Source organism: Brassica oleracea, chromosome C8, assembly GCF_000695525.1.
Source record: "Brassica oleracea var. oleracea cultivar TO1000 chromosome C8, BOL, whole genome shotgun sequence".
NCBI classification, from domain to species: Eukaryota; Viridiplantae; Streptophyta; class Magnoliopsida; order Brassicales; family Brassicaceae; genus Brassica; species Brassica oleracea.
In genome coordinates this window covers 17116182-17138922 of record NC_027755.1, presented here as the reverse complement: position 1 = coordinate 17138922, position 22741 = coordinate 17116182, and the positions used below count along the sequence as shown (strand labels likewise).

At 36.3% G+C, this 22741-nt stretch overlaps 4 protein-coding genes across 8 annotated transcripts; 1 reads left to right on the top strand and 3 right to left on the bottom strand.

Annotated features, from left to right (window-relative positions):
* Positions 1-1234: 1234 nt before the first annotated feature.
* Positions 1235-2623, bottom strand: LOC106310913 (galactinol synthase 5-like). The gene is made up of 4 exons (XM_013748138.1): positions 2255-2623; positions 1818-2141; positions 1599-1733; positions 1235-1512 (listed from the first exon to the last, which is right to left on the bottom strand). The coding sequence occupies exons 1-4, from the start codon at positions 2585-2587 to the stop codon at positions 1291-1293; spliced, it is 1014 nt and encodes a 337-aa protein (XP_013603592.1). The 5' UTR covers positions 2588-2623; the 3' UTR covers positions 1235-1290.
* Positions 2624-3350: 727 nt separating this feature from the next.
* Positions 3351-6122, bottom strand: LOC106309956 (nucleosome assembly protein 1;1-like). 2 transcript variants are annotated; one of them, XM_013747127.1, is made up of 11 exons: positions 6023-6122; positions 5853-5896; positions 5609-5695; positions 5334-5426; positions 5087-5174; positions 4940-5001; positions 4664-4848; positions 4386-4563; positions 4263-4306; positions 4028-4193; positions 3351-3685 (listed from the first exon to the last, which is right to left on the bottom strand). In XM_013747127.1, the coding sequence occupies exons 1-11, from the start codon at positions 6066-6068 to the stop codon at positions 3614-3616; spliced, it is 1065 nt and encodes a 354-aa protein (XP_013602581.1). In that variant the 5' UTR covers positions 6069-6122; the 3' UTR covers positions 3351-3613. The 2 variants fall into 2 exon arrangements, with proteins under 2 accessions (XP_013602581.1, XP_013602582.1); XM_013747128.1 differs by having other exon boundaries at positions 5853-5887; positions 6023-6121.
* Positions 6123-7488: 1366 nt separating this feature from the next.
* Positions 7489-10734, bottom strand: LOC106312725 (regulatory protein NPR1-like). Of its 4 annotated transcripts, none has more exons than XR_001264180.1 (6): positions 9882-10734; positions 9069-9810; positions 8719-8919; positions 8308-8599; positions 7721-8137; positions 7491-7636 (listed from the first exon to the last, which is right to left on the bottom strand). XR_001264180.1 is itself a non-coding variant. In XM_013750344.1 (5 exons), exons 1-4 carry the CDS (start codon positions 10449-10451, stop codon positions 8322-8324), a joined length of 1791 nt encoding a protein of 596 aa, XP_013605798.1. In that variant the 5' UTR covers positions 10452-10734; the 3' UTR covers positions 7489-8137; positions 8308-8321. The 4 variants fall into 4 exon arrangements, 2 of the variants coding, with proteins under 2 accessions (XP_013605798.1, XP_013605797.1); XR_001264181.1 differs by having other exon boundaries at positions 7493-7636; positions 7846-8137; XM_013750344.1 differs by having other exon boundaries at positions 7489-8137.
* Positions 10735-11713: 979 nt separating this feature from the next.
* On the top strand, positions 11714-12612 carry LOC106308793 (glutathione S-transferase T3-like). Its single transcript, XM_013745912.1, has 2 exons — positions 11714-12172; positions 12265-12612. Exons 1-2 carry the CDS (start codon positions 11714-11716, stop codon positions 12610-12612), a joined length of 807 nt encoding a protein of 268 aa, XP_013601366.1.
* The last annotated feature ends 10129 nt before the right edge of the window (positions 12613-22741 follow it).

The following is a 22741-nucleotide window of genomic DNA, read 5'->3' as shown; positions in this document are numbered from 1 at the left end:
CGTGCTACACAAGGAGTGAAGATCAGCTAGCTGATATCTTCACCAAGGCAGGAAGCACTAAGGTATGTGAGTCCATTCATCCAAGATTGGGACTCATAGACCTATCAGGTCAATGATTTCTCCTTCATGAAGTGTTCTACTCTTTTTCCTTGACTTGGGTTTTCTCCCAAAGGATTTTACCTAGTTGAGTTTTTTAATGAGGGAATACTTCATGGCTTCCAAGCTTGACTTGTTCCACATGGTCAAGCTTGAGGGGGAGTGTTGACATGAAGCAGAATTAACCTGCTAGACTTGAGAATTAAGCTGCCAGACTTGAAAACACTTATAAGCTTTTATAAGGTTTTATAAGGTTTTATAAGGATCACCAAATTTGAGTAAAGCACCAGACTTGAGTATAGAATCAGAAGCACCAGACTTGAGAAGCAAAGAAAAAGAAGAAAAGAGAGAAAGTGACCGTTGAAGATTCTTTTTAAACAATCAATATTTTATTGTATTATGTACTGATACAACTTGGTCTTTAAATTCTTGTATTTAGATACACAATTAAAGAATTAAGGGAATATAGTTTCTTTCAGATCTACTTTCTCTCTTTTTCTTTGTTCTTTCATGTTCTTCATCTAAATCTTTTTATCCTCACATTCTTTCACCCTCGTTAGCATGTCAGATAGCCAGGATAATGCTAAGACTCACCCTTCATTATTGGACAATCAACATGAATCCTACCCAAGGTGTACTCATAAACATGCACACGTCTAATAATGCCCAAAAGCAGAAAGATGCAACAAAGCAGCAGAAGAAAGAGCTGCCAACTAAATTGGTTCGTCCAGCTTAAAACTCATTGAAACGAAACTTTGGTTACAAAAGAAGAACCAGTCCTAAAAATAAACACCGCAATTGACAACACTGGATTTGAGGTGGCGAGAGACTTATAATATTATTCATAATTATACTAAAAATCATCTTAGCTTTCGAAAAAATATATATCAAATTGTTTTGCAAAAGAATGAACGAATAGTAATAGAGAATGAAAGCCAAAAGAAAGTTCTTATTATTGATTAATGATAAAACAAAAGAGGCAAAGGCATGCATGGTTGATCAAGGTCGGCATTGACACAAAAGGCTAACCAAAACACAAGACCAACCACCTCTAATCTCACAAACATAAAACTAAAACGAGGTCGCTATATATAATTATGATAAAATTATATATATGGCTAAACCTCTATTAAAACCAAAAAAAACAGAAAACAAAAAAAAGGTTGCATAGCATAGCTTCGGCTAAAAGATTGGCTATGCTGCTGAGGGGGCAAGGCTCGTGAGAACATCACCATCAGACTCCTTTGAAGCTAAGACTGCAGTAGCGATCGGATTCAACTTAGGCTCAGTTTCCATAAAGTTCTTGTAGTTCAAACTTGGATCTTCATAAATCTCCCACCACTTCTTCACAAGCATTTTTATGTCTTCACGCTCCATGTGCTCTTCGGTTTCATCATATTTCCATGGCTTGGAGCCCTATAAAATTGATTCCCGACATGAGCATATATATCTAAAAATAAGACAAGAAAAACATTATAGAATTAAAACAGAATAGAACGTACATTTGCACAGTAATGGACCACACGGATTTGGTTAAGGTCAACATGTTCCGGGTGACGCCATAACATAGCCAATACAAGGTTGTAGGTGGAAGGAATTGGCTTGTAGGTGTCTCTGAAATACATATTCAGAAAATCCTACAAAAGATAAACAACAATATTAGCATCGTAAAATAATGAAACCTCAAATTAAATAATGAAAAAAAAAAGATAAAACCAAACCTGTTCAGCAAAATACGTTGGAGTGGTGATCTGAACAACACGAAGGAGATCCTCGTACACGACAAGATTTGGTTCAAACAGTAACATACCAGCGTTGAAATAGGTAGGCGGCGGAGAACCGAGAGTTTCCACCGGCCATGTTACCTTTTCGGGTGACTGTTGGCAGTAACCGATCTGGTATTGAGTAGTGTTGCACCATGAAATTTCGCAAAAGCAATCTTTAACCGCGTACAAGTAACCGGAAGGAGTGTCGAAAAGATGGTCAATGTTACCAAACACTTGAATGTCTCCATCCAAATACATAACCTTCTCATATTCCACAAACTGCATTATATATGTTCAAAAGTCGTTAGATATGCTAGTTATGTTTCGACATGTACAAGATAATAATAATGATAAAAAAATGATAGTCATATATTAGTAAATAAGATTCTAACCTCCCAAATACGAAGTTTGGAGTAGTTGAGAACAAAGTAAGCCATGGAATAACCAATTATGTTTTCTGGTGGAATGACCGGTTCAATCTGACGGATGATGCATCCCTGAGCCACCAAGATTTGACGGTGTTCTTCGGGCACATCCGGAAGACAGGCCACAACGAGTGGATAGACTGATTTCACCTTGCGCAGTCCTTTGGCTAGACCGACCACACCCATCCAATAGTCTTTGTTTCCAGCGAGGAAAGTGACGTAAGCCCTTTTGCCACCATTAGCATTCAAAGTCACGTCAGCTTCGATCTTTTTCTCCAGAGCCATGTTCATTGCAGCCATCTCAAACGAATGAATATAACTTTTTTTTCTTCTTGTGTGTAGCTTTTAAGTGTGTTGAAAAAAGAAGACGTAGTCATCTTATTATATAGCAAAAGAGAGATATGTGAGAATTAAATGAGAGAATTAATAATGGAAATATATCATTCTTGTATGCCAAGTCTGTATCTTAAAGATTTTTGAATTTATGTATAAGAAATCAACTATGGAAATATATATATTATAAATTACTCCAAGATTTCTTAAAATTAGTTACCGTAATTGTAGAAATTGGATGGATATGCAGACTTGCGAATGTAAAAACAGAATATATCCCATAGTTTTATCCACAATGTGTAGGATTTTAAACATCTCGCTCTTAAGTTTTGATTAATAGAAACGTGTGCATCAAGTTGGGCTTATGCTGAATTAAAAGCCCATTATCGCCTAAAAGAGATGATAATCTTCTTTCTTTTAACATAACCACGTTTTGGTTTCACATATAAGTATATCACATCTCACGTGTATCCCACGTGCAAACATCTAAAAGCTTTCCTATTTGTCCAAGTGTAATATACCTTCTTGCTTGGTTAAGACTTAAGAGTATTTGTCATTTCTAATTCATATTCCAAACATGGGTTTGAAGATGTGTTCCTCTAAATAAACAGTGTCAGAGTTACAATCCAATACAATAGTATGGAAGTGTATGTAATTGCTTATAGTTTTTGTTCACTTAAAAACTTATATATTTACATAAAAACATAACATGTTTGTCCTCTCAAAGATAGCGTGGTGAAGGCAGAAATATAGTAAGGGGGGATGATGTTTCATTCATTCATAAACACCAAGGTTAAGTCTAAAATCATTCAACGAAAATAAACACCAAAACAAATGATCAAAACTCCTATGAGAGCATCATCAATAAGGAGATTAGTTTCACACTAAAAAAAAAAAACTAAAACCTTTTTATTCAATCCTCATTCTAGATGAAGTGAGAATGACTCGAGATATATTTTCACACATGCCTTTTTGTTCAGTAGAGCATCGAGATCACTGTTGCTTGCAGTCTGGTGGCCTCTCGCCTTGTTGACCAACACCAACAATCTGAGATCTGCCTCCCTTCTGCGATAAGAAAAGAAAGAAAGATGGTGATTACTACATGTATCATAATTATAGACACATAATTATACGAATGAAATGAATAAAGTTATTCATGAGAATGATTCTAGGTATATTATGTATGGTTCAACACAGCCTGTCTCGCTATGTATCATTCACATGCTATTCTATCAGTCTTATGGCATAACAATTAAGTTACAGAGTTATAAGTCTCAGAGTCTTATGCATCATTGCTCGGTGACTTTCAGTAATCTCTAGAGCCTATACTAATCTATTCTAGGGTCTCAAGACCATGCGCAACCTGAAATTTGCTATAGTGTTTGATTTACTTGGAGCACTTCATACCTTCTTTTTAGTCTTGCTATCCTCCTCCATCTCATCATCATCATCCTCGTCCTCCTCAATATCATCATCATCTTCATCATCATCTATATCAAACTCCTGTCCTTCCATAGCCTCAGCAGTAAACCATGAGACGGCATGCGGAATAATCTTGTTCCGGATAGTAGATCTACAGGAAGCAGGAAGAATAATCAACTCATAACCCAACAGAACCAATGATTTTCAGTAAAGGACGCACCCAATGTCATAATCTAGTTCCATCGTATTCTGAAGTTCCTCAGCCTGCATTAAAGAACGGGAGGCATTACTAAATACGTTAACTAAAAGTTTGACAAGCTTTTACAAAAAAACAATATCGTACTCTGTCCTCGTCGATATCTTCATCTTCATCCGGGACTTCTGGAGGATTAAAGAAGTTGAAGAAGCTTTCACAGTCTTCCATTTTGGTGACTGGTTTAGTGTTCGTAGAACCTTTCTTAGGCTTCTTCTTAACAATCCTCTGAGTTAGGCACTTTCCAGGATACCAATCAATTTCAGTCCTGACGTAAAGGAAATAATAATAGTATAAGTGAAGACGTATTTCTACAGCTCACTGCAATCATATATGTAAACATTTGTAGGAGAGCATAAGCAGTTTACCCAATAGCCTTCTCAATTAGTGGCTCATCCTCATCAATCACATGATAGGACTTTGTCAAGACATTGTTTTTGAAAAAGGGATTCGAGTCAAAGAGAAACTCAAGCTTGAATCCTTTAGGCTCTTCGGTCTTGCACCATTTAATATCTTTAAGATACTCGAGAGCCTCTTCATCATGCTCTGTGACCTAACGTGAAAGAGATTGGTATGTTCATTCTCCACGGTCGTGATTGGATTGTAGATTAAAAATTAAATGCCAAAACTACATGTGGGGATACCTCCTCGGAAGTGACTTCATTATTTTGTAAAGCAGTCAGCCAGAAACTTGGAACTCCTTTCTCTGATATGGAACACATATAACAACAATGTTAGATTTTGGATTTTTATCTTCCCAAAGGAAGACACTGTATTCTTGAAGTAATTACCTTCAGCAGTTTTGTCATCTCCTTCGTCCATCTTTGTATCCTCTGGAGTCAGCTCGATTTCAGTAGTTCCATTCACAATCTCATAACGCTGTGCATTACAAGATACCAAGTAGAATTCATGAGAATTTTTTAGATTATATTTTACAAACACTAATGCAGACAAGTAGAGATAAGCAAATAGAGGCGCTCTAGTTCACAGATGACGATCTCACAGGAAAATCTGATTATTTTTCTTTCTAACAATCACCTTGGCATACAAGGGCTGATACAGCTTTTCATACTTGGCTTCAAGAACAGCTCTCTCCTCACGGAACTTAGCCTCAAGTTCATCGTGTTGGCTCTGCGTTGAATTCAAACAAGTCACTGGTTGATCAATAGCCAACAACACCTTAATTCGAAACTCGACATTCAAATAAGCAAGGAGAATATACACTCATACAGAAGAAAAACGGGTTGCACACACAAACATAATCAAGATCAGATCTTTAAAGGTACACAAACTCAATTGAGTAATTCTCTAACCTGTATATCCTTCAAGGCATCCACACGAGCTCTCATTTGAGGAGTCAGATTCTCGAGCACATCTGAACTGTGACCAGCCAGCTTGTTCTGTGGGATTAACATATAACAAAAACTCCAATATAATTTCTCCAAGTAAAAACAATCAAAAAAACAAAAGGGCATTTTAGTGTCTAATCAAAAGAGGACGCAGACTCTTAATAGAAACGGTAAAACTCAGAATCCTTCGACTTACAAACAAACATACCTTGAGAGCGTTCATGAGGCCAGCTCGATCCTCGTCTTTAAGAGCTGTACACAAAAGCAAGGGAGAGAATAACAGTCAAGAACCACACGGAATTAGGGTTTAAGCAGCTCTCCGTTAAGAAGAAGCGTTTATTAAGAAAGACAAAATTGTAAACGGATGGGAGATATTACCAGAAGTGAGATCGGCGAGGCTGAAACTGTCTTTGTGGTTGCTCATCTTCTGAGGACTCTGGAGTCTGCAGACGAAAGGTTTGAAAGTAAGAGGGAGGGTTTTGGTGGAGGCAATAAAAGAGACGATTATTTATATATACTAGCAGAACTTTAATAAATCAATATTCCATAAATTAATAATCCGTATAAATTAAATAAATTTTGCTGGTTTTAACTTGGACCAGTTTAAAATTCGACATAAATTGATAAAATAATTGAATAATAACTTTTTCAAAAATTCTATATAAATATATAGTCCTATTAAAATTATAAATTAATAATCTATATATATACATATTTTATTTAAGTAAGAATCTATTATTATTATTATTATTATTATTATATTGTTTGTTTTATATTCACAATGAAATTATCTTTATATTTTCTTAACATTTAATATATTTTTGATAAGATCTAGTAATATTTTATCTAAAACTATATTTAAGTTCTATGTAATATATATTATATATTCCAAATAATATAATAAAATTAATAAAAATGTCAATTTATAATATAACAATTAAGGTCTATACACTAAAATCAGATATTTTTTTATTTTAGAATAAATATATCTTTAAATAAGAAATCTAAATAATTTTTTTTTTGTAAATTAATATCTTTATAAATTAATAAACCTAGCCAATTAACTGTCATTTTCATTATTTTTCTTTTTTATGTTTCTTTGTTCTTATTAAAATACAAATTGAGATTTGAGTTGTCAATGTTCAAAAATTTGATTAGTATAACTTTTAACAGAAATAATCTCTAGCAAAAAAAATATTAATTATATTGTTAAAACAAACAAGAGATTGTGAAATCTATTAGCTAGTTAATTTTTTTGGCAATGTTTTGAAAATTAGACCAGACATTGACTCAACATTGTAGATGAATCAATAGTCGGACCGGTCCAACAGGATTTAAATTTCAATTAAATTTTATATTAAGTAACTATATATATATATATGTATGACTATAAATTTTTTTAATAAATTTTATATTATTGTTAGAATCTAAAAATAGAATGAAGACTTTAAAAATAATATAAAAATAATGAAAAATAATTTATTTAGATAATTATTTAAAAAATAATTTTTTTTAAAAAATTGCTTGAATTTAAAAAAATCGGGTTTTGATATCGAACATGTCATCGGTTTAGTGAATTTCACCGGTTTTTAACTAGGTTTGCCAGTTTAACTAAAATCCAGTTTTTAGTACAATGTTAGAAGGCCGAATCACAGTCCAACCGATCGGACCCGCTGGTCCAGTCCAGTTTTCAAAACAGTGGTTTTTTTGTTAGTATCTAGTTTATTTGATTCTGAATATTTTTTTTTGTCAACATTTTGAATATATTTAATCAAAACAAATATGTAAGCAAAGGATGAATTCGTTTCTGAGCTTTTTGTAGTTTGTACACCTTAGAAATGTTTCTTTTCCTCAGCTAGAAGCTCTAGAATGCGTGCCAGTTTCACAAAGCGCAGTTAAACACTATGCCGTTTAGTCTAATATCTGTTTCGGTAGAGGAACATTCCATAGCCAGTAGCCAAAAGGGCTAAGAACCTTGTCATGGATGCCAACCTGCAAAATATGGAAGAGACAAAGCTATTTCTGGCTGTATTGTTCCGAAAAGGGAAGAGAGACCAAGGTTGCTGAATCACTAACTCTTGTCTTCTGACCAAATTGCTATTGCAAATGTAACCGAGGTTTTGAATTTTCCAAAACCAATCATTGTATTTCAAGAGGGTTAAATGGTTAGAGAAGCAACACTTTATTGAGAGAGCAAAGACCTTCCAAGGATTGGTAAGAATTGAAGTAGAGGTTCTGGGAGAAACTCGTGAACCTTCTTGAGATGGTGATGGCTGCAGGCACCAGAGGATGATGCCAAAGAACCACTTTACTTGATCCTTCACCAAATTTTGTATACATGGAGCTTTGAACATTTCTTCCAAGATTTTGGATTCTTGTAGACCTTCAGCTGCAGTGATAGCAAGGGAAACTGCATATGTTTTTCGTTCTTGATAGAGGATAACCAGTAGATGAACCATTCTTCATCTTTTCGCACTTTGATTCTTGGTAACTCTGTAACACTATCATGGTTTATTATCGATGTACATAAAAGTATATATCGCTGATTCAAAAAGTTACAGAATTTGTTTGAAACGCACCTGCAGCTCGAATACATATAATTGAGCCAACTATAGACAGAGACTCTTAAGAATTGAAAAATATATTAGTACAGCAAATATTACCCCAACAAACAGTCTCACGGACGACGTCGGTGAGAGGGTTTACCATTAGACCTCTTTGTTGATTTCGATGTGGAAGAAGAGGAACCTGACCGAGACGACTTTCCAAATTCTTCACTGTCTTTACTAAAGGCCATTAGCAGACTCTCCTGAATTTCCATGTACTTTTGCCTCTTCTCTACTCGGTTCTCAGGAGTGTCTTTCTCTACGAAAGCAAGTATACTCAAGGTCTCACAGTCGGCAATCTTATCGAGCAATGTCGAACAGCGTGGGAAGAAGCGTCTCCCGAATTCCACTGATGATACAAAAGTAAATGAAACAAGGTCAGGTATGGGTTTTAGTTTTCTTCTTTGTTAGTTGTTCAAAAAAAAGTTTTCTTTGTTTAACAGGCAGTAGATGAGAGAGAATCAATACCAGTTTTTGAAAGCGCTTCTAGTCTATTCCGATGCTTTTCTTCGAATACGAAAGGTACCATGTATTGGTCTGGTGCTGACCTCTTTGCACCAGTGCCGTCAAGCTCTTGGCTATCCACGGTAAACTCGCTTGTTCCCTTCATCGGGGCGAGTTCCATTGCAAGTTGTGCTTCCGTTGGAAAGAGACATCGAGCCATTTGGACTAAAAAATAATATATAAAAATAACAGTTATCATTAGATCACTCAGTTTTCTAACAGAACACACGGAAATACATTTAAACGAGCCCTGAAGAACCTAATCTTATGAACTGACCTTGTAATAAATGAAGGAATGAGAGTTAAAGAGATACCTCTGTTTTCAAAATCAATCAACCTTATCTTCAGTTCAGCATCAGGAGACAGGGCAAGACAGGCAGAAGAAGCGTCTTCAGGAAACGGACCTAGATTCTCTGGTTGCTCTAGTATCTCTACGCATAGTCGGCCTTTGGGAGAATCCTTGCCTTCCTCCGTTATACAATTATACTCACCCGCCTTAGTGACTTGCTTTGCAATCAAGAGAGCAGTTCTACCATCCAAAGCCATATCCGACGCATTTGCACCTTTCGTCAACAGAAACGCTATCAAACTCGGCTCCTTCCGCATCGCAGCAACGTGAAGCACCGTGTATCCCCTCGGATTCCTACGGTTAACATCCGCAAGCTCACGTTTCAGGAGTTCAGTAGCAGTCTCGACAGCGCAGTACGCAACAGCAAAATGGAGAGCATAAGCTTCGTCTAGATTCGTGTAGCCTTCTTTCAAAAGCAAGTCGACAAGCGCAAGATCCTCGCACTCAAGCGCCTTGTGAATATTCGAGACGTGCTTGTCCGGTTCAGGTACCTCCAAGCCAAGCTCTTTACGGATATCAATTACTTGTTTCGCAATCTGCTGCGGCAATGACTTGTTAAGAGTGACTATATCAACATTAGACTTTACGATGATCTCTGTGCATTTATCAAACAGCTTCTTGCATGCTTGGCCACAGATGTTGGCAAGCTTGAGTATAACCAAAGCATCCTCTATGATAACTTTGTCTACAACATCCAGTAAATGCCTCTGAAAATGCAAATACACAGTTCTTATTATTAACTATGGACGTTTCTACGATTCATTGTAACTAACTTTACCTGATACATTGTAACCAACTCGGGAATCTGGAAGAGGAAAGCCAAGTAGAGAACCTCCACCTTGAAATCCACCGCCGGACGGCATGACACGTGGCGGCAATCCTCGTCTGCGCAATCAGAAACTCCCTTCGGCGGCGGCCTCACTCTGCCGCTGTACATGTACGCCATAACAGCCGCCACCGAATCGAATCCGACTTCGTAATCCGTCGCCATGTTCTTCAGCTCGAGCTTCGTACCGGCGGTGGATTTCTGCGGATCCTTCTCGGCGGCGGCTGCTAACGCGTTTTTGAACAAGGGGCTTCTCGCTGCGACGATGAAACGGTGGAAGGATACTTCTCGTTCATCGGCGAGAATCAGCTTGGCGTCGCCGTAGAACGATTCCGGCGAGTCGAACAAGGACTCGAGGTTGTTGGAGAGCAGTTGAAGCGCCGATACATCCACCGGAGAAAGCTCTGGTGGACGAACAACGGATGATTCGGTGTTATCCGTTGGTTCCGGCGCGGCGGATAAGATAGTGCTGCTTTGGTTGCTGATTTCATACGAATCGGAGAATCCAGCGATGGTGTCCATCAACCGTTCGATGAATTTTTTAAAAAAAAATCGAGATCAGAGATGGTGAAAGTTCTACAAACAAGGAGCAATCAACGAACAAGCCTTAATGTTATCAACCGAACCGTTTGAGATCGTAGAGAGCCGCACGGCGGATAAGGTTACCCGTTCATGAGCACAGTAAGGTAGCGAGAGCCAAAGTCAAAGAGAGAGAGATAAAGAAGTGGTGGTGAGAGATGAAGCGTCGACGGTTTGATGAGTACCGGTAAGTTTCCCAAAAAGGCGAACGAGAATATTAGAAGAGTTTTGGTACGTCCCATTTGGAGAGAGTTTGCTTAAACGATTTTATAACCGATGGAGAATCAAAGCAGTTGTTTTTTTTTTTTTTTTTTTTTTTTTTTTGTCATCTATTAGATTAAAGTCGATTTGCATCAGTTCTTACACAAAGCCGACAAAGATATGAAACCTTTCCGGAACCAAGAGCCGACGTGGTACAAGAAACCACCCGGAGCAAGAGATGAAACTAAATTTGACTACACAGTCTAAAGAAAACAAAGAAATAAAGAAGCTTACAAATAAACTGGATAACAAGCATAAATTTCAAGAAGGCTGAAAGAACCGGAAGTATGATTGATCGGAAAAGCGAAATAAGCCTGAATTATTAGGGTTGAACGAAGAACTCCCTAAACCGTTCCTCTAGGAACCATGACCAATCATACACTTACCACCTCTTCTACACAAGAAGCCAGGAGAACACAACTCATCAACCCGAGCAGCCAACGAAGGACACGAACACATTTGGCGATTAACTACTCCAAGACTATCGCAATTGAGCAAAAGCTCCAAAGCCCCTTACTAAGAATTCCGGAAACCCTGTAGGTTTCATACCAAGAGTAGCACAGCTTCGCAGTTCCAACGCTTCACCAAATGAAATCATAAATAAACCACTGAGGTTGAGCGAGGAGACCTAAAGACCACATCAGATAGACTCCAAAAAATGGCTCGAGACACTTCTCCTTCCAAATAAATCGCTCAACCCAACAAACTCCAGAATTCCATAAACCTCTGAACACCCCCTTCACTTCGGCAAACCAACCTTGGATCTGAGATTGAGAGGCAAGCTCGATAAACCACCAAAGAATTGCCTGAAAAAATCGTTGTTTTGAGTGTTGAATGCCTTTGGTACTACCTGTTATATCTCTCTTCCATATTTAAAACTTCTTCCTTCTCTTCCATCTCCAACAGATTCCTATCTGTTATTTCTCTCCTCCTTCACTTCGGAAATGGATTTTAATCCATTTACTGAGTCTTCAAACTTTGTTGAACTGCTTAGCAGTCAACAAAATGTTGTCTTTGGTAACATATCAGATAGTGTTTCACTATCTTCATCGCAAGTTCCCTTCTTAGGCAGTCAAGGCACCGATGATTCAAACTTTGGTGAAGACACTCAAGCCAATCGTAAAGAAAGAAGGACGTGGACGCCAACAGACGATGTAGTGCTCATCAGCTCGTGGTTAAAAACGAGAAAAGATCCCGTAGTAGGGAATGAGCAAAGGTCTCTTACTTTCTGGAAAAACATTGTTGCGTACTTCTCGGCTAGTCCAAAGCTTGATGGCTGTGAAAAGAGAGAGGCATCTCACTGTAAGAATCGTTGGCACAAAATCAATGACTTAGTTTGCAAGTTTTGTGGAGCATATGAAGCTGCAACCAGAGAGAAAAGCAGTGAGCAAAATGAGAATGATGTTCTCAAACTAGCCCACGAAATCTTCTTCACCAACCATAAAAAAAAAAGTTCACTCTTGAGCATGATTGGAAAGAGTTGCGTAATGACCAGAAGTGGTGTGAGCTGTCTACGACTAAAAATGATGGAAGCTCCAAGAAGAAGAAGTGTGAGGATGGTTCACATTCAACAAGCTCTAAAGCAGTTGAAGAAGATTATGCTCTTGATGATGAAGGAACAAATCGTCCCCCGAGTGTTAAGGTAGCAAAAGCCTGTTCTAAGAAGACAGTGGTTGATGGGAAGGAGCTATCTGAGTTTCAGACAATGTGGAGCATCAAGAAGCAAGATTTAGCTTTGAAAGAAAGGTTGTCCAAGATGAAGCTACTTGACAGTTTCATTGCTAAACAAGAACCTCTAGTGGATTATGAAGAAGCTTTGAAGAAGAAACTCTTGATGAGTTGATGTCTAATTAGTTTAAGTTTCAGTTTGTCTTGTTTGTCTTGTTCTTGTTCTGTTTTAGTGGTTTAAGTTTGTGTTGCTTGTTCTCGTTATTGTCATGGAGTTTTTGTTATGTAGTTTATCTTGTTGCTTAAGTTTCTATACTTTGTAGTTTCTGTGTAAGTGTAACTTGTTGCTTAAGTTTTTGTTTAATATATATGTTTCGTGTTCTAATGTTGATCTTTTGTATCTTGTTCTTGTTGTCAGGTGAAAGATTGGAGCATCCGTGTTCTGTTGGAATGAACATGTGCCGTTGAAGCATCCGTTTCCTTGTATCATGGATTGTATTATGTTTGCTTGTATCACAGACTTAGAGAGTATCTTGTTTTCTTGTGCTCTTCTGTGCATTGTACTCTTGTTTCCTTGTATCATGGACCTAGAGACTTTATGTGACCTTTGCATTGTACTCTTGTTTGGCTTGTGTCGCGGACAAGAAGGCCTTTGTAATGAATGTATGTCGATAATCTTGTATAAATAATATCTCCTTCTTCTGGCTTCTCATATTATTCACAACAAGCTTTTCTTCTTCCTTTCTCCCTCTCATATTATTCATTGTAAAACAAAGATTGTAGATTCTAAATCAAAAGAACGTCTACTCTCCCTCTCTTGTTCAAATATTTTCATCTCATGGCATCTTCTTCTCATAACCCCTTTGATGGATCAATTGACAAAAGTAATGGGTCATTTGATGAATATTTTGATCGAACGTTTGAGAATTTGTTCATTGATCCTGGTAATCGAGAAGATGGAAGGAAGAAAAGAAAAGAAAGAAACGAGTTTATATCGAAAGAAATCGTGAAGAAGATCATATACGTTTATGGAATGATTATTTCAGTGAAACTCTAATGTATCTTGAAAATTTATTTCGGCGATGTTTTCGAATGAACAAGCCATTATTAATGCACATTTTTGATCGACTGTCCAACGAATTTTAATTCTTTCGCCAGAATAAAGATGGTTTTGGAAGGCTTGGTCTCTCTACACTCCAAAAGTGTACAACAGCTATTCGTGTCAACAGCTATGGTACAACGGCTGATACGGTCGACGAATACCTCCGGCTCGGTTAAACAACAACTCGGTCATGTTTAAAAAATTTTGTGGAAAGAATAATTTATTTATTCGGCGATGAGTACTTAAGAAGACCAACACCGACTGATCTTCAACGTCTACTAGATATCGGAGAGCATCGTGGATTTCCTGGGACGATAGGAAGCATCGATTGTATGCATTAGGAGTGGAAGAACTGTCCCACCGCTTGGAAAGGCCAATATTCTCGTGGTTTGGGTAAACTAACAATCGTTTTAGAGGCGGTTACTTCATATGATCTAGGGATATGGCATGCGATTTTTGGACCTCCAGGTACCTTAAATGATATCAATGTTCTTGATCGCTCATCTGTTTTTGATGACATAATAAAGGGTCAAGCTCCGCAAGTCACTTACTCTGTCAGCGGAAGAGAGTATAATTTGGCTTACTATCTCACCGATGGTATTTATCCCAAATGGACAACTTTTATCCAACTATTCCAATACACAAGGACCAAAAGCAGTTTTATTTGCTCAACGTCAAGAAGCTGTCCGAAAAGATGTCGAGCGTGCTTTTGGAATCTTGCAAGCTCGCTTTGCCATTGTTAAAAATTCGGCGATTTTTTGGGATAAAGTCAAAATTGGGAAGATTATGAGAGCATGTATCATACTCATAATATGATAGTAGAAGACGAACAAGGTGGATACACTCAATTTGATGTTTCCGACTTCCAACAAGGAGAAGACAACGAAAGTTCAAATGTGGATCTCACGTATTCTACAGATATCCCTACAAATATCGCCAATATGATGGGTGTTCGAGCTAGAATTCGTGATAGACAAATGCATCGACAACTGAAAGCTAATTTGGTTGGAATATGTATGGCGTAAATTTGGACGTGATGAAGACAACAACTGAGCTCGGATGCTTCTTTCAAATTATTCTCGATTATTTTACTAATCTTTGTTTTCATGTTTTATAAAAAAATCGATGTTTTAAATGTTATCTTTTAATATGTTTATTTAATAAATAAATTTTATCTTAAATAAAAAAATATATAATATTTTTATAAAAACCCCTAAATAAGTTACAAGCATTGGACCACAAAATCAAGGTGGTTCTTAACTAAAGTTTTTAATTATATTTAATTACTAAGAAATTCAATAAGACACCCTAATGGGTTTGTGGGTTAATCATGCTCTTAGCTTATAAAACTAGAATACATTTAAGAGACCGATTAATAATCAAATGTGTGTTTTTTCGAATTGAACATTTCTTAGTGCTTCTTCAAAAGGCCCACAACAACAAAATGGCACATTAAAAGTCCAGTTTCCAAAGATTATCTAAGACATTGAATTGCCTTCTATGCAGTATCTTGAAGTGTCAAATAAAGATTCCATTGCTTATACCTTTAGACTTGCTATAGAAAGTTATCATGTTAAGATTTTACTTTCTGGGGAATCGAATTGTGTGGACGTATGAGGAGATGAAGAAGTTTAACATATAAATTTGTAATACTTTCTTATTGATAGAGAAACCTTACAAGCTTGTATATATACATGAGCGTATACTATAAGCTAGGTTAAAACATATTAACTAAGTTTCTATATACGATTACAAAGAATATTTGTCACTCCAAGCTTGGATCTTGCCACCTGGAATTGTTGTCGAGGCAATGGTTTTGTCAAAGTATCAGCCAGCTGATCATGAGTTGAGATGTGGGCTACACACAAGGCTTTTCCTTGTATCTGATTGCGAACAAAGTGATAATCTAATGCAATGTGTTTCATCCGAGTATGGAATACCGGGTTCGCACAAAGGTAAGTCGCACCTATGTTATCACAATATATGGTTGGAGCAGAGAGAAGAGTGATACCAAGTTCTGAGATTAAAGAGCACAACCATCGGATTTCTGCAGGTGTATTTGCCACTGCTCTATATTCTGCCTCGGTAGAAGATCTTGCTACTCCTCGTTGCTTCTTAAAGGACCACGAAATAGGGTTGTTGCCGAGATAGATCACATACGCATTGGTTGAGACGTAATCATCAACATCTCCAGCCCAATCCGCTTCGGAGAAGCCATGAAGTGTCATAGGGGAGTCGTGTTTGAGTAGTATACCATGAGTCCGAGTTCCTGCTAGGTACCGAAGCACCCTCTTGGCAGCTTGTAAATGTTGGTCGGTAGGCATGTGCATGAATTATGATAGGCAGTTGACTGCGTATGAAATATCAGGCCTTGTGAATGATATGTACTGGATACTTCCGACGATTGATCTATACATCGTTGCATCTTGTAAGGGAGTACCAGTGTTTAACGACATCTTTGGAGAAGAAGGGAGAGGTGTTGTGACCGGTTTAGCTTCCAACATGTTAACTCAAAAGAGCAAGTCGTTGATTTACTTTCTCTGCATTAGGTGGAGACCAGTAGTAGTTCGTGTAGCTTTTATGCCAAGAAAGTAGTGTAGATCAACAGGGTCTTTAATAGAGAAACGTGCCGCAAGTGATCGAAGGACATAATCAACCATCGTCTGGGTGTTACCGGTAACCAATATGTCATCTACGTAGACAAGAACATATGTATATGTGTTCCCTTTGATGAGCGTGAATAGAGATGTGTCTGAGAGAGAGTTGATGAACCCAATATCAAGTAGGTGTTGTCGGAGAGACATGTACCAGGCAGGTGGTGCTTGTTTGAGTCCATAAATGGGTTTTCGTAGACGACACACATGTGTCGGTCGATATTTGTCTATGAAACCTTGAGGCTGACGCATGTAAACCTCTTCCGTTAACTAACCTTGGAAGAAAGAGTTATTATGCTTGACAGGCCATGAATTCTTGACTGATATCTCCAGGACGAGTCTGATTGTTGTTGTCTTAATTACCGGGCTGAACGTTTCAGCGTAATCAATTCCGTACTGCTGATGATTGCCTTTCACAATGAGATGAGCTTTGGGGCATTCTTCTTCTCCACTGGCGAGATATTTTGTTGTGAAAATCCATCGTGACCCAAGGAGATGTTGCGATGACCGATGCGGAACTAAATCCCATATGTGATTTCTTTATGAGCATCATATTTCGTTGAGAGTGCACCTCGCCATCGTTTATCTTTCAATGTTTTTGTAACTGTTATGGGTTCTTTATGATGAGATTAAATCCGAGCTTTTTTTAGGCAGAGTTTGGTTGTGGGCTTTGTAATATTATTTTTGGATCGGGTTGTCATTTTGTGTTGGTTTAGAAGTGTGTTTGTTTGAGAAGTGGTTTCTGTTTGAGGGTTCTGATTTTGATTTGATTGGGCTAGTGAAATATGGTCTTGTTGGCTGATGACATTTGGTTCTATTGGGCTGGTGTTTGTTGGATTTGGTTCTGGTGGGCTTGGATTTGATATAGGAAAATTTATTCGTGGGTTTTGTGTTTGGGTATTTTGTGAGGAAGTGGGTTGGGTAGGATGTTGGGCCATGGTTCTTGGCCCAAAATTTTGAGGAGCAGTGGGATCAGTGGTGTTCGAAACATGAGGAGACGTAGAGTTTTGAGGACATACCTGAGAGTTTGTCGGAGACGACGAGGGCGATGACGTTGTCGGTTGTGGTGATTAGTGAAGGACCGAACACGGGGCAGAAGAGACTGGTGGAGACTGTGTAGAGTGTACCGGTACGATGGTGACGGCATTATACTGTTGAGTCTGTGGCGTATGTTGCGATGACTGATCAGAGGTCTCGTGTGATGATAGAGCCTGAAAGGGGAAGCTTTCCTCACGAAATTGGACATGCCGAGAAACATACAGACAATCTGTTGTTATAAGAAGACACATGTATGCACTTTGATTGATTGAATACCTAAGAAACACACATTTTGTTGAGCGATCTTCTAACTTGTGCTTGTTGTATGGCATGAGCCAAGGGAAGCAAAGGCAACCAAAGATGCGGAGTTTGTCATAGTTAGGAGCCAATCCAAACAGTTTTTCGAACGGTGATTGAAGTTTGAGAACCGGAGTCGGCAATCTGTTGATGAGATAAACTGCGGTCGCAAATGCATATGGCCAATAGGTCTTTGGTATCTTTGCTTTTGACAGTAGAGTAAGTCTCATCTCGACCACATGCCTGTGCTTCCGCTCTAACAGTCCGTTATGTTCCGGCGTGTGCGGTGGAGTTGTAAGATGAGACACTCCATTTTGAGCCAGGTACGCTCTCATTGCGATATACTCTCCTCTGTTACCAGTGTATAGAGTGCCGATTTTTCGTCTGGAATTTGTTTTCAACAAGAGGTTTAAAGGCTTGAAAAGGTTTCTAGGACTTGTGATTTGTGTTTTAATGGGTATAGCCATGTATATCATGTGAAGTGATCCACAAATATGAGATAATATTTGTAGCCATCGATTGAAGTAATAGGTGATGACTACACATCAGAGAAAATATATTGAAGAGGTTTAGTGGAAGTACTGGTCGAGTTTGAGAAAGAAAGCTTGTGACTTTTATTGATACTGCAGTTGGAGCATAACAAGGAATTGAAAGTAGTTTTTGAAAGCGGTAAAGAAAATTTAGAAGCAATAGTAGAATGGAGGTATTTGGGTGGCCTTATCTCATATGCCAAGATGCTAGAGTAGTCTTTGAAGATGGAGAAGCAAACAGGGCAGTAGCTTGTGTCTTAGGTACCGGCCACTCATACAGTCCATTGCTAGTTTTCGCTTGGAGTAACGGGAGTCCCGTGTGAAGGTCCTTCACCTGAAAAGATGCAGGGAAAAATTCAACAGAAACTTTGTTAGAATTACAAAGTCTGTAAAGCGAGATTAGATTCTTGTGAATATGTGGAACACAGAGAATCTGATTTAAACGCAAGGCAGTATTCTTAGATGGAAAGGAAGTGGAACCAATATGGGTAATGGCAAGATTGGAACCATCAGCGGGCATGACCTCATCTCCTCCTTGGTATGGTTGATGAAGTTCAAGATTGTTCAAGTCAGAGGTGATGTGGTGTGTGGCACCACTTTCAAGCAGCCAATTATTGGCATTATACTGACCTGAAGCAGCAAGGTTGGCCATAGGTTGCCATGGAGTGAATGGAGTTGCTGAGGAGACATATGATGATGACTGGAAACTCTATAGTTGGGAGCAGCGTTTGGCTTTGTGGTCTTGGACTCCGCAGATTTGGCAACGTCCTAGGTATGGCTTAGGTGTGTGTGGTCCTTGTCTGTTGTACTGCTGGTTTTACTGCCATGTAATGTTGTTGTGGCTGTTGTTTCCACGGAAGTGGGACTGGTTGTTGGAGTTGTACTTCGAACGATTCTGGTAAGTAGGATTGTTGTTGTGGTTTCTTTGCGCAGCATTAGCAGTAACAGGGAATGGTGACGCTTGTGTGGATGCGATATTCAGAAGTTTGGCCTCATGATTGAGTAACTTCTCATGTACCTATGTGATCGTTGGTGGTGTGTCTCTTCCTTCCACCTGATCCACCACTGATTTGTAGTCATCCGGCAGACCCTCAAGAATGAGATCAATCTGATCTTCATGTTCCATCACCTTCCCTAAGATAGCAAGTTGATCCATACGTGTCGTCAACCTATGCAGGTAAACATCAATCGTCTTGGACTCTTTCTTCCATCCTTTGAGTTGCGTCTTCAGTTGTTTGATATGCCCCCTACTAGGCTTTGCATAGGTGGAAGATAAAGTCTCCCAGATCTGAGACGCATTGGTTGTGCGAGACACCAAGGGCTGAAGTTCCGTCGTGATAGCACCAATAAGCGCACTATAGATGAGCTTGTCTTGGTGCATCAATAGATTATGTTGAGAATTGACAACAACAGTATCACCATCAATGATCGTTTCAGATGGTTTGGGGGTCGAGCCGGTGAGATGCCCTGCAAGGGCATATCCATCCAGAAGAGAATGGATCTGAAGGTTCCACATGAGTAGTTGGTGGGAGAGAGTTTTGTAACATTAGACATGTTAATAGCAAGCATGGTTTGTGAGTTTTTGTTTATGGTGTCAATCACCATTGTGGGAGATGTGGTGTCGGAAGTCGACATTGGCACAAAGAATAGAAAAAGAAATTTTTTGTAGGTTTAGGATCTAGAGGCTCTTGATACCTTATAGATTTGTAATATTTTTCTTATTGATATAGAAACCTTACAAGCTTGTATATATACATGAGCGTATATTATGAGCTAGATTAAAACATATTAACTAAGTTTATATATACGATTACAAAGAATACTGTGAGTATCATAATCATATCATATCAATGATATGATAGTTCCTCAATATAACATAGGAAATAATTTTTCTGTTTTATAATAAGTGTCATCTTAACATTTTATTTGTTACAAGAAAAGTGTTATTTTATAATTGCAATGCAAATTATATTTATTTTCAGCTAAAAATTAATTGCAAACTACATTAATTTTATAAATAATTTTATTTATCTCAAATACTATTGATCAAATAAATGTAATTAATAACAATTTATATACATTTCAGTCATTTTCTTAATTTGTGTGAAAAATGTGACACTTATTAATACTAAGCATACACGAATTAACACTATAATTGATACAACACACTTATTCCTAGTTAGGAATTTGATCATTTCAACTTAATGATTTTATGAAAAAAATAATAGAGTTGAAAATACAACAAACTTTGTCTATATTATTGGAAACAAGAGTTTGTTGCATATCAAAAGAGTCTAATAGTCTGTTTCACCAAAATGGGAGGAATCGATGATGTGAATGGATGCAATGAAATTGATATACAAACTCATTTTTAGATAAAATATAATTATTTATATTTTAACTGACGAGCATTACAATTTTCGAGTGTAGCCACGTGTCATCAATATGATGATTCTCAGAATCTTTAGAAAAATAGGTTGTTTCATTTAAATATATATATATATATATATATTATATTTTTATTAAATTAATTATCAAATTGATTAGAAGTGCATACAAAAATATTCTCAATTTTTCTCTTAATAAAAGCTATGCAATTACCTAATATAATTAATATATACGACAATTAATGATTTCGAATAATAAAGATTTGATAATAGTTTTTGTATCATCCATCATTTTTGTTTAATTTATATTATTAAAAGAAATAAACTATCACATTTAACATATAATAAAAATCTAAATTTGTTTTTTTAATATGTTATATTTTGATTTTTTTTTTAAAAACGACTATAAATTACTAAATCTTGTTAAAGTGTTACAATGAAGATTTTGTGAACAATGTTTTACTTTTTGGTTATAAGAAGATATAATTGATCATAAAATCATATGAATATGAAATATCATTTAACAGATATTCAGATTAAATATATATATATATATATATATATATATATATATATATATATTATTTAAATTAAAATATATATCATATAAAATACATAAATATATTAATTTATAAATCTTCATTGAAAAAGTATTGAGACTTGAATATTTAAATTTTAAAATTTGCATTAAATTTTTAACAATGATTATAATTATTAAAACTATTAAAAACCCCACATTGAAATTTTGTGATTAATGGTTTAAATTTTTGCTGTTGCAGCAGATCTACAAATGTTTAATAAAATCATATGAGTAAAATATACTAAATATTTGTTGGTAAATACTTTTGACCAGATTTTGGAAATGTTTTTAAAAAAGATTTTAAGAAATATAATATTAGATATTAAGTAAATCTATTTATTTTTTTTGAATCTCAAGTTAGTAAAATATAGAAGTTCATATTATTTCAAAAAAAAATTGCAAATATTTGTAGCTATAGTTAGACTATATTTTAATGTGAGTAGTTAGTACTAGTATAAGTTAAGAGAAATGTATAAAATATAGTTTAAAAAACAATTCTGCCTAAAATCAACTTGGATCCAAGTTTGTGATTATATTTTAATAGATTACTAGATTTTGATCCGCGCTTGAAAACACGAATCTGATTTTTGGATATAATATGTTAGTTGGTATTAAGTACTATTTTGTATTTTATTTTGGGTACTTGGATGATCAAAAACAAAATATATATGTGTCTTTAATTTTATTTAGTTTTTTCATACCCGATCCGGACCGTAGTTAAACAAGTAAACTCAATGATCTGGACGAGAAGAAGAAAGTGGACCGGCCAAATACGAATAGGTGCTATTTTTTTGGAAAGTATAAAATATAATCTAGTATTCAAACGATATAAACTTTTCTATACCAAATATTTACTAAATCTTCAATAGTATAAGGGAGAGAGTATTAATGTTTTATAAGGAATGAGTATTAATATGTATTAATGTTTTTTTGTGCATCGAGTATTAACATTGTATAAGGTAGAGAATAGTTACTAAACAATAAATAGTATAAAGAAATGAGTATTAATTATTTCGGGTGATTTAACTTTATAATAGAAGAATTAGGTGATCATCCGCGCCCTGCGCGGAGTGAGAAAACTTAAAGAAATTATAAGTTTGAATATATAGATATTAGAAATATAAAAGTCATAGACACAAATATTACATGTTATTTATGTTAAGGGATTCAACGAAATTGTGGATATGTAAATAAAGTAAGCTTCAAAGTTTTTTAAAACTTGTGTATTTGTTTTATGTGATTGAAGTATAGTTCGTGAAAATGAATCTATAAGAGTAAACAAAAACTTATATAAAATTAATTATGAAATAAAGATAAAACAAAATATATGCAATATAATTATTGCTTTCAGAAAATAAAATATGAATATAAGATAAAACGAAACATAGACGATAAAATAAAATAAAATGTGAAAGCATATCTTATATAATAAGGAAACAAAATAAATAAAAAAACTAAGAAAACTACAACTGCTGTGAAAAGTATCTTCAAAACTCTTCGTTTACAATCCTATAAAGTCCGCCATTGGTGTACTTCTGGTTTTGTTAATGATGATTCAAAAAGAGTGATGTGGCGAGGAGTTGTGTTGCAGACACTGCGTATTTATATAGAGTTTTAATGATGAAAACAAATAGCCAAAATTATAGTAGCAAATATTTACTAATTAATATTTTCATACTTGCCGTACAATTTACTTTAAAACTGGTCTTTTCACAT